Genomic DNA, 16,009 nt, shown 5'->3' with positions numbered 1-16,009 from the left:
TATAGATGAAAGTGATTGGTCACTTTTTCAGATAAAATCCCTAAGTAATATGCACCACTTCGGATAAGGGTCGATATATATTAAAAGTTACAAGTTCATACATATACTGTTTAGGAGAAAACCCGCGGAGAAGTATTGTCCGGAAAAAAAGGAAAGAAAGAAGATTGATAAGAACAAATCCAGACAGTGGTCGGGTTGTGCCCAACCACTCAAAGGTTAATCGTAACAACTCCAAAGAGAATCAGAACAAAAACAAAGGCTTTTCCGGAACTATGTGGAAAAGCCAAAAATATAAATACAAGAGCATAAGATGAGAGGCATAATAGGAGAAGATGAGATGAGAGGCAGAATCTTTTACGTCTAATCATACCTGCTTCCTCTAGTGACAATGACGCCATTCTCAGTAGAGAAGGAATCTGTGGGTAATCCCTGGATATTCCAGTCACGTACAGCAGTTGGTTTGGAGAGGAATAGTGCAAAACTGAAGTCAGGACTGCATGGTACATTCAGTTTCCGGACCTATTGAATAAGATGATACAAACTGATTGAGTAACCATTGAAGGCACTTTTATGCAAATGAAATAGCTTTGAATTATATTTCCAATATACAATGATATTGTCTTTGGTATTAAGACCATACCATACACAAACTAATGGATATCTTAGGTGCTGCACTGCTAATATAACTTTGAAGATAATGAAGGTTGTAGTGACCCAAAAGTAAAGTGTATTCTAACAAATCACTTACTTCTCATGAAATCAGTTTGCCAATTTTGTCTGATTAGTATATATGCCAGTAATGAATACATACCTCTTTGAGCCAAACTTCCTTCACAAGATAGTCTCTGTACTCTGATAAGAAAGGCCCAGAATAAGACAAGAATGCAGCAGCTACCAGACAATCACCAACCAAGAACACCATGTTCTCCTCCAAAACCTAAAAACACATCAGAATTTGATCATGTATCAACAGAATATAAGTAGATTAAACCTGAAATATTTACTGTGTCTTTGCACATATTGAAAATGAAAATGCTGTTAGAGGGTAATGGACAAAAATCAAGTCTAACCTTAACATTTTCCTCCCAGCGATCCCTCTCTCCAGCCAAGCCAGACACCAGCTTTCCAGCTCTTTCTAGTTTGACCTCCATCATTTCTGCCTTGATACGCAGCTGCTCTTTCTCGGCCAACTTTTCATCATATTGCTTTTTCAGCATCTCCATTCTATCTGTTACCTGTAGACAATAAGGTGGTGATGTATCCATTTTGGGTTCTTCATACTCTAAAGCTAACTATGAGTACTCAGTCAGTGATTACTATGAACCTCCTCATGAACTGCTATTATTGTGACTTTGGATTTGACCCTTTGCCTCATGGTGTCTGCCCAACACACCTTCAATAACAGACATTGATAAACTCAGAGTTATCAGTATAGCTTTGATGGTGTTCCCAATTACAAGGTCAAGACAACCGATCTCTACATACTGACTGGATAACACATCAGGGAGGTCTATGGGCTCCGTGCACAAGTACCCCCTCAATGGTAAGTAAGGGAAAGTTGGGGGAGACCACTTGGACCGACATTCAAACGCATTGACGACGACGCCCGACGCTCATGCGAAGATGCTACCGGTATGGTTTTGTGCACATTAATAATAAAATTAGTCGCGCGTACATGTACTTCAGGCCATACACGCGTGAACCAGTATGCACATGCTGTGTGTCCCATCCACAGGGCTCTCAAAGGTGGTAATAAGCACTCTTAGTGTGTCAAATCTTGAAACAGTGAACTGTGTGTTGATTGCACAATAGTTAGCGTCTTTGCAAAACTGATCGTGAAGGACATATTTAGGTAGGACATCATTGAAATTTATGAGGACATTTAAAGTTATGTTAATATTTACATAGAAAACAAAACTTTTGCAGATATTTCATCCCATCATTGACCTACATCATCTTATTTAAAGGGAATGTACAACGTTTGCTTTTGCTGCAATTTTCGGAAATAAATGGATTTGGAGGATTAGTATGTTATAGCAAATATTGTTAAACTTAGTTGCTTCATGTTTTGGGTTTGGAGATGCTGGAAAATCCAAGAAAACCAACCATGTTTTTGTAGTCTGGTTCCCTGACCTCACATAAGATGAAACAGAGCAATTTTATAGACTTTGGGGGACTGTAAGGCCAGAGAACAGTCTAGAAGGCTTATACCCCTTCACAGGTGTGTAATCAATTGCAAAGAAAATGCGGAATAACTAAATATGAAAATTAATAGCACTTTTTGAAAAAAAGTCAGTTTTCTCCAACGCTGGTCGGCCGACCAGCGTTGGAAAAATACAAGTTTTCTTGAAAATGTCAGCACACCAACAGCCGATTTTACAGGATGCTTTGGACTGTCATTCCCTAGCAGTCCAGTAAGAAATTTCCGGATAATTTGATCATTTCGTTTTTTGATGCTTGCAAATGTTGTATCTTCCCTTTGATGTCAACATTATACAAAATAACATCCTACATATAATGCCTGACCAGCATGGCTTTTCCACAAGAGGCAACCATTGGAGGTGTGATGAGTGACTCGCATGTGGCCTCACTTAGTCGTGCACAGGTGTTTGCACAAACCAGTCAGTATAAAGGGATCAGTCAATTTCTTAATCTTTGTTCACAACCTTATACTGATTACAATTTCCCTTTGTTTTTTTTATTGATGAATTTTATAAAGAAATAAATTAAAACAAGTTTTTATTTTCAAGAGAGAAAAACAAAGCCTTTGCTTGCATGATAATTTAAATTTTGCAGTAGAGTATTTAAAAAAAAAGCACACAAGCTTCGACTTAAAACTAAATATGACAGGAAGTTCCCCTCTTTTGTACAACCATACCTGTATAAGTATAACATCATCATATTGAAGTCGATGTAGATGAAAAGAATCTAGGTGTTACAGTCCAAAGTTAATTAAACCCCCATGATATAACTATCCATTCAGCCTTGAGCATGCACCTACAAAAAGGCTACAACACCTGACTATGAATGACGCTCAATTCAAAAACAAAACTAAACACAAGAAGAAGAACACACAGTCATTCTATTACTAGTCAAAACCTGGTCGTAATACTAGGATCTATGGAAGTCGTACTATTACAGCAGTGTATGGATTAAAGTAGCAGGCCTATATTTGGATCCAGCTATTAAGGCCTGCTTTATAGTTCGGAGTACATTTTGAAACTTCAAGCTATTGACAACTTTTTTTAAATGAAGTGTCTTTAAATGTTTACCTCTTTGAGTTTTGCTTTTGCCTCAGCCAGAATTGCCTGTTTTTCAGCAAGCATGGATGTTGCATTGTTCAAGCGTTGCTTCTTAGGCTCCACAACTCTGAAAATGCGACCATAGACATCCATGGCTCTCACCCACAGACAAAGGGAGCGTGCTGCAGCTGAGACACGTCCAATAATGTCTGGTTGGAAGTCAGGCTGTGCACAGTACTGGCCAATACGTTTCAAAACCCGGTCAGACATGTTGTCTTTGTCAAACTCTATCAGCTCTTTGATGAAATTCTGGTTACCTAGAATTGTTATTTAAAGAAAAAGGAAATAAATCAACACAAATATACCTAAAGAGCTACCTTTAATTATCTGAATCATGAATATGAAGGAAAGGATCCAAGTGGGAGCTCCGTCTTAACCTTGTCAACTTCAATTCTTGAAGTCATTAACATGGTCATCATCATTGTTGTCTCAATCAAAAGATGAAGGCAAACATAGTAACTCTAATTTACTGTCCTCCTCTGTTAAATCTTTAAAACTAGACACATCATTAGACATAACTGTTTCCACCTCACCTTGAAATTGTACAGTGAAGTGCAAGGTGCATGTCACAAAATAATGAACATTGGATTGTACAGCCGTAGAATGAGTCTTCAAAAATTGGTCAATGTTTGCAACATGAGAGTGACTGATCTTACACACATCTTTGTTATTAGAACTATTGTTTCCAATACACCCATGCACCTTCTGCACCACCCTGCCCATTAAACATTCTTATGCAATGTATACATGTACTTTAGCTTCTTGGCACAAAGCCTTTTCATGGGAACCCCTTTGAGAAAGGCCTAAGATGTTGCAGTTGCCCTAGTTCCATGGGCATGTACCTAACCAGTTGATTTATTTGGATAGATGTTTGAATGGCCCTAACCACCCAATGAAACAGAGTATCCCGAATGGCTGATCTGTAAGGAGATGTTGTTGTGATAAACAGCTGAAAAATGGAACTCTGAGAGTTTTAGTGCAAGCAAGGTACCATTTAAGCGCCCGTACAGAGCACCACACTTGTCTTCCACAACCGCTGAGACAGTCAATGTTGGGGGGGGGGGGGGAGGGGAATGAGTCCGACTGGTTTTTGGTTAGGAAACCTTGGCTAGGTATCAGTCAGACACCATGTGGCTCCCACCTGATGTGTCCATTACCAATTGTAAGTGCATGGAGCTCACTTCGCCTTCTGGCTGTGGCCGCAGCTAGAAGAAAAATCGTCTTCACAGTCAGGTTCATCAGGGAAGCCGCGGAAAGTGGCTCAAATGGAGGCTTGGCTAACAATGGACCGATCCAGTAAGCTCCTCCCACTGCGCACGTGGGCAAATTAACACGTGCTCCTCTCCAATGCCACACTGCATTTCCCTGCTGCGCGCATCATACGCGCGTGCACGCATGTCGGACTTTTGTGCACGCATGTCGGACATAAATCACGGCTGTGATTGGTCAGAATACCAGAATACGGTGCTTACTGGATCGGTCCATTGCAGGACCTTACCCAGATCCCAAGAGGGTACCAGACAGCATTGGGGGGGGGGGGGGGGGGGCACTCGATAAACATGCCATTAAGAAATTCAGATAGGGCATTATTAGTCGAAACAGTTGAACCATCCAAAAATCCCTTATGTATTGTAGCAATCGCCGAACGATAACCCTTAATAGTTGCCACGTACAGATCTTGCGAATGGGAATCGCCAAATGGGATGACATTAAACAAAATAGACTTTATCATGATAAATAACAAATGGAAATCAAGTGTCCGAAATGCTAGAGAGTTACAACGAACTATATAATGAACAAAACCCCACAAATACAGCAGCAGCAGAAAGCCTGCCTATCAACTCACCAGATGACCCAGTGCCAAGTATACTGAAAGTCGAAAGTGCCATTAAGAAATCCAGTGAAGAGAAGGCACTTGGATTTGACTTCATCAGCTCAGAAAAAAATTAAAGCAGCAGGTGAAGCAAGAACAGACATATTTCATTATCTGTGCAATCAAATATGGAAAAATGAATTGTTCCCAGAGGACTGGGGAACAGTGGTAATAACTCCAATATACATGTATAAGAAGGACAAACTAGACTGTGCAAACTACTGAGGCATTAGTCTGTTGTCCCATGTAGGGAAAATAATGGCCATAATTCTGCAAAGAAGAATTCTCAAAAGAACAGAAGAAATTCTATCAGAATCCTAAGCGGGATTCAGACCAGGGAGGGCTACTACTGACCAAAATTTCACTTTAAGACAAATAACCGAAAAATACCTGGAAAAAGACAAGAGCCTCTATTGCTGCTACATCGACTTCCGGAAAGCATTTGATTCAATTTGGCAGAGGGGCCTATGGATGGCGATGGCCTTCTTTGGATACGCAAGCAAGCTGATAAGACTGTTGCAGGCACTCACGATACGAGCAATCCCAGAGTGCGGTCAGAGTAAATGAAGAGCTCACAGAGTGGTTCAAGACAACTGTCGGAGTCAGACAGGGGTGCATAATCTCCCTCCAACTCTTCAACATCCTTCTTGAGCTAGTTATGCTCATGGCCTTAGATGATACCCAAATAGGAGTCACCATACGAGGGACTTGTATAAACAACCTGCGATTTGCAGATGACATCGTCCTAATAGAAGAAACCCCAGAGGAACATCAATCACTGGTAGACAAAGTGTACAAATCTAGCAGTGACTATGGCCTCAAGATATACATCAGCAAAACAGAAGTTCAAGTCATAAGCAAAAGAAAGTGTAACGTCAACATCAAAATCAACAACAACAAACTTGAGCAGGTGCACAATTTTGTGTACCTGGGGAGCACAATAGCAGACAATGGAACAAGCGCAAACGACATCAAAACAAAAATCAGGAAAGTGGGGGCAGCATTTCAAAAGCTGAACAACATTTGGACATCCAAAGTCATCAGCAACCACACCAAGATGCAGCTGTACCAAACTCTGATTCTATCAATACTCCTGTATGGTGCCGAGTCATGGGCACTTCAGAAAGAAGATGAAACAGGTTCCATATTTTTGAGATGTCTTGCCTTCGTCACATAATGGGAGTAAGCCGTCTAGACAAAATCTGTAACACACACATCACAGAATCACTCAACCTGGACCTAGACATATCAGAAAGAGCAACAATAAAAAGATTGAAGTACTTTGGCCACGTTAGAAGAATGCAACCCACAGGGTAGGGCCGGTCCGGGGTGAGTATCATTGGGTCGGGACGGTCTGGGTTGAGTAGTCTGGCTCTCATTTTGGCATAGTATTGTTGATCAAATATGGGCCTTAAAAGTTAAAATGTGTTTAATTTTTAATGGCTCTTCATATCAAAGTATTTTAAACATTTTACCTCTGTACACAAAATTTGGCGCTTTCAGGAAAAAGTACCCAATTCAGTAGGATTTCAGCACATATATCCACTGGACTCTGTCCGACTTTTGATGTATGGAGATAATAGTGTGATGGAGCAGGTATAAATGTTATGTGGGCCATTATCGGTGGCCAGGCCCCTACCCGGCTTTAAACCATATGTTTACAACTACTCCATCACAGTATAATCTCCTTATAGGGGCCATTCAAAATTTTCGATGTTTTTAAATTTCAAAAACAAAATTCACTTTTTTCAATTAAAAACTGAGATAGAAAATAGAAAATAAAAGCTCTTTGGACTGGCCAATTCTGCATTCTGATTCGTAAACCTTTGCCCATACCGTACTGTACGAGTACAGTATGCATCCGGTACATGTACAATGTACCTTGTATTGTGTATACGTCCATTGGAGCACCATATGCATGGGGACCAGTGAAGTTAGACTTATAGCATGTGTAAAATCAGTGCGCCGTGCAAATGGAGCGGATACCCCGGGTTTATTTTACACGCCACGAGTGTCGGTTACGAATCGCGACAACGAAATAAACCTACTTGTGTTCAAGACTAATAGGCAACCCGCGTGTGCTATGCGCATGGTACATCTGCCTGCAATGAACATGGCAGCACCCACACGTCTTGAAAACGCGAGTTGAGAGTTCAAAAAAAAAATTCGACTGCACTTTGTGAATAAACTTCATGAATAATGGGAGTCATTACACCTCTTTTCGATAAGACAAAAGTTAATTTTTTTTAGAGCGAACTGAAACTTATAATCGTTTAGAATGAACTAGTTTTACGTGTTTCCAGGTGGATTCCCTATACGTACGGGAATGCTAGTGGGCCATGTTGTTGGTAAGGTACTGTATACAGACTGTAGCTGCATTCCGCCATCAATGAACTGGACATTCGTTATGTTTTATATTGAATGGCAAATCAATATTTTAAGATCCAAAATTGGGGTGGGTGGGTGGGTCAAAACAATTTTGAACAAAAAAATTGAAATTTAAAAACATCGAAAATTTTGAATAGCCCCTTAATTAAACTAAACCTGCAATTTGCTCATTGCACAAAATCACAAGATTGCAAAAGAAGCAACGTTTTCAAAGCCAGATTACCCAATTGTCTCTTTGCCTCAGCCCATGTCGGTTCACATCCTTTCAGGATCATGACAGCTTCCATCACTTTCTCAACTAATGCTGGAGGTCGTCCATAGGATTTGATCTCTCCAATGTCTTTCTTGTTGAGGGATTCCAAAGCCTTTATGTGTAAAAGAAAAAGGAATTTATTATTTTAAGCCCTTATTTAGTGACTTAAACTCTTTTTCAAATGAAATCCTTGGTAACTAGTACATTTAAAAGGAACGTTTTAATGTAATCTGTCCATTACCTTGACTGCCTCTTCTAATGCAGGTAAAGCCTCAGCTAAATCTTGCTGGGCAGCATCCGCCATGGCCTGACATCGAACTTCTTCCTCTCCAATCTTTTCACTACGAGCTTGAACACTCTGAACAAAACCAAAAAAATTCCAAAACATACAACTTATTGTTGGATGAATGATAAATAAATTCTTCCGACATTATTTGTTTAACCATGAAGGAAATTTGATTGAGAAATTATCTCTGTTTTTTTTTTCAGTTCAAGCAGAAAGAGGATGTAGTAAATATTACATTTGACACAATCGATGGCTTTCATATATAGAGCAGACAAGCAAAGCACTTAATATGCAAAGTTCCACTTGAGGAAGGAGACCCTTTGTCATATCAGCTCCATACATATTGATATTTCATTTTGATAACATTGTACTAATTTGTAGTAGTTTAACATTCAAAAAGGGAGCAAATCCATAATTAAATCCAAATCCAAAAGTACTTTTGGATGAGAAATGTTCAAGCAACAATTTTATCAGTATATCAATAACCCAATAGGGCTCTCTCACTGACCAATATGACCCGGCCTACGTCCGGGTATTAGGCAGTCTCAGCGCTACCATTGTAGTAGGCAAAGATTGTATAGTGCCATTTGCAAAAGGTAGTAGGCAGGCCTCCAAAGCTGATGAGTGGCAAAAACTGTGACAATAATGCTCAGTGGGAGGCATGATTATGACAACCGTGCACAGCACAAGTATTGACCAGTGTGTCATTTTATAAAGAGTTCAAGGTTATTTTACGTGAAAATAAGCTGTCTAATTTACAATGCACGACTAGGTTGCTTCCTAAACGTATGCCTACTGCAATGGTGGCCAATCACACAAAAAAACTGGATAGTCAAGTGGTACTTTCACGTCATAAGATTGGAACCTATGAAGCCATAGTAAAAATGTTGACATTAATTTAATATTCTAACAAATCAACGTGTGATTGTGTCTTAAATGCTGGCCGCTGAGGTAATGTAGACGTAATAAATAGCTGTTTTGTCTGACCCCTTAAGTGTTTTGTTCGGTCAACATACCATTTCAGAGCTCGTACTGGACACCACATCTTGTCTGATGGGATTGAGGAGAGCGATTTTATTTCTGGGACAAATATATCCGGTGGTTGAAAGGAAGCGGATTGATTTTTGGTCAGGAATCCAGAATTGGGGATCAATCGCACCCCATTTGGTTCCCAACGCACGTGGCCATCTTCTACTGTGAGCGCATGTAGTTCACTGCGACGTCTGGCAGTTGCTACAGCTAGCAAAACTACCACTTTTATTGACAGGTGTAATAGTGAATAGGGGTGTAGGGGTGATCTGGATGGATAGCACCTTTGGCCATGAGCAGCCGCCCTATGATTATGGGGGCTCTAACCTCTGGTTCCACTAGTTCACCCTAGCTCATGTATGGCTCCACGGAACTGCTTGACGGCAGTGGCCACACCCTGGCTCCTGACCTCGGCTGGTCAGCCAAACTACATGAGTGAACCTGCATGGTGGACTCCTGCAGGTGAGGGACTTTTCCCTCCTGTACACATGTCCACATGTCAGCTCGGCAGCAGGGGCTGGCAGCTGCAATCATAGCGGTGCCACTTTCCCCATGTATAGGCTTAAGTGTCTCCGGTATGCTGTGGCCAACCATCAAGCGGAGGAACTCACTTCTGAGTCAACAGTTGTTGGTCACCAGGCGTAGTTAGTTCGTCACTGCAGGGCAACCTTTCTTCATCTCAGCCGTCACACTATTGCGTTCCGCTGGTCCAGATGAATGCTAGGTCAAGAGGAGAGTGTCTGTCCTGGGCAAGCATTCACTCTCAATCAATGTTTGCCTCGGCGCTCGGTGTCCCACAATCATGATTGCACGACTTGATCAAAATAAGCGTCCGGCCAGTCGGGGGCCACCCTTTTTGGGGACTTCCGTTGCCCGGCAAGGACTGCGTTCCAGGCAGGCGCGTCTGGGTCATCATCCTGCTACTGCCTCTCGTGTTAGCTTGTTGGAATGTTCGCTCCTTGACTATACACACTCATCGCCAATCTTCTTCACCAAGAAAGTCTGCGATAATTGATCTTGAACTTACTCGCTTGGGCATAAATGTGTGTGCTCTCAGTGAGACCTGGCTTACCGGTAGTGGCTCAGTCCGCGAGGCTAGCTTCTCATTCTTTTGGTCTGGTCACCCCGACACCGCAAGACCTATGCATTGAGTTGGCCTGGCAATTCAGAACTCGCTTCTCCCATGTATCCACCAAACTGTCTCCCACTCACCCCGTCTCATGTCCATGCGAATTAGCCTTAGGAGTGGTCTGGTCACTGTTATCTCGGCATACACTCCTACTCTGATGGCTACTTCTGAGAAGAAGGATGAATTTTACCAACTCCTCGACAATACTTTGCTCAGCATTCCAGCTGGGGATAACATTGTGCTTGCCGGAGACTTCAATGCACGCAGCGGATCTGATTACAGGTCATGGATCGGTGTAATTGGCCCCCACGGTGTGGGCAAAATGAATGACAACGGGCAGCGCCTTCTTGAGTGCTGTGCTGGCCACGATTTGTGTCTCACCAGCACTTTTTCCGCAGGTTCCCCTTACTCCAAGGCCACCTGGTTGCATCCACGCTCACACCGATGGCACCAACTCGACCACATTATCGTCAGGAAACGACAGCTGTGCGGTGTCAAACAATGTCGTAGCATGCACTCAGCAGACTGTAACACTGACCATGCCCTTGTCCGTAGCAAGCTCAGAATGCATCCCAAACAATTTCACACAGCTCAGCCGAAGCCAACCCCTGCAGTTAACACCTCTGCTACCCGTGACATCAACCGCGTCACCAAGTTTCGTGAGCTCGTTACCGATCGTTTTGGCTCATCTCCCACACCTGACAAGTCTGGTCCCGCATGGTCTAGATTCAAGTCTTCAGTCACGAACTGCGCTCTTACTGCCTTTGGTCGCCGTACTCGAACACAACCCGACTGGTTCCGTGATAGTGCTGACATCCTGCTCCCGGCTATAGAGGCCAAACGAACTGCCAGAATCAAAGCCACCGTAATTCGTACCCGCTCTTCGGCGTCTGTGCTCCGTGCTGCAAAGAGTAACGTTCAATGCCTTGTCCGTACCGCCCTCTGCCGTTACTGGTCTGGTCTCAGTGCCCGCATCCAACACTGCGCTGACTCTGGGGATCTTCGTGGCCTGTACAATGGTATTAAAGAGGCCATTGGTCCTACCCCAAAGAAGAGTGCTCCACTGCTGTCAGCTTCTGGCATAGCTATTACTGATCCATCAGCACAGCTTGACCGCTGGGCAGAGCACTACAGCTCTCTCTTTGCTAGCGATGTAGAAGTGTGCTCCGATGCATTAGCCTTTCTCCCACAACTTTCCGTCCTGCATGAGCTTGACTGTGCCATCACCTCGTCTGGAGTAAAACGTGCAATCAGTGGTCTTGAAAACAACAAGTCCCCTGGTGCAGACGGCATTCCTTCTGAAGTCATGAAGTGCGGTGGTGCTGCCCTGTCAACTGAGCTTCTTAACGTATTCCAACTCTGCTGGCACTCACGCTGTCTACCACAAGACCTAAAGGATGCGAATATTATTACTCTCTTCAAAAACAAAGGTAGCAGACAAGATTGTAACAACTACAGAGGCATTTCCTTGTTGAGCCAAGCCGGCAAGGTTCTCGCCCGTGTACTACTTCCCAGGTTACAGGTCATCGGTGATAGAGTCCTCCCAGAGAGCCAGTGTGGGTTCCGTGCCTCCCGCTCAACTGCCGATATGGTTTTCTCCCTTAGACAGCTACAGGAGAAGTGCATTGAGCAACTACGTCCGCTCTACGTCGTATTTATCGACCTGACAAAGGTTTTTGACTCTGTAAGTCGCTCAGGCCTGTTCTCCATCTTGAAGCGCCTGGGCTGTCCAGACACACTACTGTCCATCCTCGTAGCTTTCCACGACGACATGCAAGCCACAGTTCAATTCAATGGCTCCAAATCTGGAAAGTTCCCGATCCTGTGCGGTGTCAAACAAGGATGTGTGCTTGCTCCCACCTTGTTCGGGATCTTCTTCTCGGCTCTACTCCTGCGCGCCTTTCCTGACCCTTCTGGCGTTTTGCTACATTCCCGCAGCTCAGGAAAGCTATTTAACCTCTCTCGTCTCCGTGCCAGGACTAAAATTAGACGTGTTCTCATTAGAGAACTCCTGTATGCAGATGATGCTGCTCTTGTCGCCTACAGTGAATCCGACCTTCAATCCCCGTGTAATTCCTTTGCCAAAGCCTGCTCAGAGTTTGGCATGCGGATCAGCCTCGGCAAGACAGTTGTCCTCTCGCAAGGTTCCATAGCTCCTCTCCTGATTTCCATCAACGGGTCTAGCCTGAGCGTCGTTGATGAGTTCGCATACCTCGGCTCAATCATCTCCAGCAACAATTCTCTTGATGCTGAACTCAACTCCCGCATCGGTAAAACTGCAACCACATTCGGCCGTCTCCGCTAACGTGTTTGGAACAACAAAAACCTCTCCATCAAACTGAAGATCAGCGTCTACGTTGCCTGTGTACTGAGTGTCCTGCTGTACTGCAGTGAATGATGGACCACGTACCGTCGCCAAGAACGTCGTCTCAACTCCTTCCACTTCCGATGCCTTCGTCCCATTCTTGGCATTTCCTGGCGTGATCATATCCCAAACGTTTCCATTCTGCAGCTCACCGAAACTGCCGATATGTTTTCCATGCTGAGACAGCGCCGCCTTCAGTGGGTCGGTCATGTGCACAGGCAGGCAGATGGATGAATCCCCAAGGATCTCCTCTACGGTGAACTTGCCGACGCTCCTCGCCCCCGTGGTCGACCTAGACTGCGATACAAAGACGTCCTGAAATGCGACCTTGCCTCTTTGGGATACCACTTACTACTTGGGACTCAACTGCCAGCAACCGTCTCTATTGGCATTCTGCTGTCTACAACGATTTATCTTCATCAAGACAACTTTACATTGATGATTGTGAGAGACGTCATCTCCATTGTCGTTTGCGACGGGATGGGCCATGATGATGGTGATGTAATAGTGAAGCCTGACTCAAGGGTTCATACGGGGCCTTTGAAAGACTAGCAAGAACGTGAGTAAGGTCCCAGGAAGGTAAAAGTTTACGTGTGGGAGGTCTTGTTATAAACATCCCTCGTAACAGATGGCCAATGGCTGTATTGTTGGATACTGACGAACCGTCTAGAAAGCCTTTGTGGATCGCCGCAATAGCTGACCTATAATTTTTTATTGTGGCTATCGTTATCTTAGACTCGAAGAGGTAAACCAGAAAATCCCCAATATGTTTTACAGAAGTATTGGTGGAATCGAGAGCATGCCATTTACACCATTTATAGAAATGGTGTAATCTGCTATCATAGACAGTCCTTCTTGAGGGCCTTCGACTCTGTGCTGCAATGTCAGCAGCCTTTCCTGAAAGGCCTGCTGCTGTAAGGGATCTCTTTACAATGTCCAGCAAGTCAGGTGGAGATCTGTCGGGGCTGGATGAATGAATCCCGACACCGGCTGAAACAGCAGATCTGGTCTGTGAGGTAATACTACCGGCTGATGAATCAGAAGTTTCACAAGTCTTGTGAACCATGGCTGACGTGGCCAAAAAGGGCCATGAGGAGAAGTTTGCAGTTCTCCTGCTCCACCTTGGCTAGAACTCGGGAGACCAGAGATATGGGAGGAAAGGCATAAGCCAACATGCCGTCCCATCGGATTGACAGTGCATCTATGTGCCATGCTCGAGGACTTGGTGTTCGAGAGCAGAACACTGGTAGTTGGTTGTTCTTTGACGACGCAAAGAGATTGCCCGGTACATGTGTTGCTGTGAGAGTGACTTTGTTCCGAATACAAAATCGGAACAGTTTTCAAGTTAGGAGGCAGAGTTGGGGCAATCGAGTGCCTCCTTGTTAGTTTATGTACGATACTACTGTGGTGTTGTTGCATTTGACTAGGATTGACTGTCCTATAATTGCTTGACGGAAATGCTGGAGGGCATTGAAGACTGCTTGCATCTCGAGGATGTTGATATGAGATGATTGGTGTTCCGGGCCCCACGTGTAGTATCACTAGTGAGGGCTGTTTCCTCTGGAAATTGAGGCCCTGTTGTAGGTTGGACGGGTCTGACCACCACTGTAGGTGTGGAGACAGAATTGTGGTTATACTCACCACATGGTGCAGTGGATGAATACTTGGACAGAAAAACATTAGTAAATGAAGCTGGATAGGACACATCCTGAGCCGGCAAAATGGCACTAGGTCCACCATACTGGCCATGAGTCCCAGAAGCTTGAGCCATGCTCTTGCTGGAGCAGATGTATTTTCTAAAAACATCTGCTGGAGGTTCAGAATGTGGTCCATTGTTGGGCATGCCACCCCATGTTTGAGATCCAGGACTGCACCCAAGAATGTTGGTGACTGGGTTGGGATTGGATGCGACTTTTTCTCGTTGATTATAAACCCGAGGTCTGTAGCCAGACTCAAAGTTAACTGTAGAGCTGTTTGCATGTCCGTGCTCGACTGGTCTACTATAAGCCAGTCGTCCAGGTACATAAACACGGTGATCCCCCGCCTGTGAAGTGCTGCTCCTATTGTCTTCACTACTCTCGTAAATACTCATGGGGATGTGGACAACCCGAAGGGGAGAACTGTGAACTCGTATGTTGTTCCCATGTAGTGAAACCGGAGGTACTTGTAATGATCTCTATGTACCGGAACGTGAAGGTATGCGTCCTTTAGATCCAGTGATGCTGCCCATGAGTGAACATGAATGGAGTCTAGCACCACCCGCAATGTTTCCATACGAAATCGTTTTGGGCGAATAAATTTGTTGAGAGGTTTCAAATTTAGTATCGGTCGCCAAACAGCGGTCTCTTTCTTGGGAGTTACCCCTGGGCCGGGGACACAATACAGACTGCTTCTTTTGTCTGAAGTGAAATTATCTCCTGTTCCAATGCCTCTCGTTTTGATAGATCGAGAGGGATCGGCGTTTGGCAAACAAAATTGTCCAATGGAGGGGAATTTGTAAATTCGATGAGATAACCCTGACTGATTGTTTTGAGTACCCAACTGTCGTTTGTAGTCTGGAACCAGGACCTTACAAATTTTTGTAAGCGTCCTTCTACCGGTCCTACAATAGGAGGCTGGTGGAGGTCGGGAATGTCATTTACGCCATCCCCAGAGTATCGGGGGGGGGGGGGAGAGGAGGTTTGAATGTCTGACCACTGGTCTTTAAACTTGCCAGCAAACAAGTTGTTGCCTGCCAGCAAAAGGTCGTCCAAGCGCTTGCGTGCTCCTTCAGTTGGTAGATATAATGCATCCAACACGCTAGCTCGTCGGGATGACGTGGCAAGTGTTGAGATTCTTGCGAATTGTTTGAGGACAATGCGCAGAGTACTGTCGAGGCAGTGAAAATCTGCCGTCACCATATCCGCAGTGATGGTAGAATCTTCTTCACAGCCACAGGCTAGATATTCTGTGAGAAAGAGCATGAAGGATGATGAGCGCAGTCCTAAACGAGACGCCTCATCTTACTTCTTCAGAACATCTTCAATTCAGAACATCTTCAAGTTTTCCTTGGGCCCGATCCATGAATGTCCCTTTAACGGGAGTTGCTCCGCCATCAGCTGCTAGTTTGTTTTTAGCTGATTGTGGCATAGACGGGACCAACAAGAAAGACTCAAAGTCCTCTTTTGGGAACCGAAAGAATTTGGAAGCCCGTTGATCGAAAAGTTTCCACTTCTTGGTCTCCATTACGGTCTTGATGTGTTCTACGCACATTTGATCCAGAGGAATAGTCGGGAAAATTGGATTATGTGTCTCTGAGCAAACTGGGCCCGTACATTGCTTGAATGACTTACGTTCCGGGACTTTAGGAGTCTCATCACATTTAGGAAGTTTGAGAACACGAAT

At 44.1% G+C, this 16,009-nt stretch overlaps 1 protein-coding gene across 2 annotated transcripts in view; it reads right to left on the bottom strand.

Annotated features, from left to right (window-relative positions):
• Window positions 1–16,009, bottom strand: part of LOC119728258 (dynein heavy chain 2, axonemal-like) — a 160,116-nt gene that overhangs the window by 57,061 nt on the left and 87,046 nt on the right. For both annotated transcript variants that reach the window (XM_038200414.1, XM_038200415.1), the window contains exons 25-30: window positions 8,058–8,174; window positions 7,787–7,928; window positions 3,273–3,559; window positions 1,071–1,235; window positions 812–937; window positions 371–519 (exon numbers count right to left, since the gene is read on the bottom strand). In XM_038200414.1, the coding sequence (XP_038056342.1) occupies window positions 371–519; window positions 812–937; window positions 1,071–1,235; window positions 3,273–3,559; window positions 7,787–7,928; window positions 8,058–8,174 (986 nt within the window). The remainder of the gene's footprint in view (window positions 1–370; window positions 520–811; window positions 938–1,070; window positions 1,236–3,272; window positions 3,560–7,786; window positions 7,929–8,057; window positions 8,175–16,009) is intronic.

This window comes from Patiria miniata, unplaced genomic scaffold (genome assembly GCF_015706575.1).
Source record: "Patiria miniata isolate m_02_andy unplaced genomic scaffold, ASM1570657v1 HiC_scaffold_20, whole genome shotgun sequence".
Taxonomy (NCBI): Eukaryota; Metazoa; Echinodermata; class Asteroidea; order Valvatida; family Asterinidae; genus Patiria; species Patiria miniata.
Note: the sequence above shows the minus strand (reverse complement) of the source record. Positions and strands in the feature narration are given on the sequence as shown.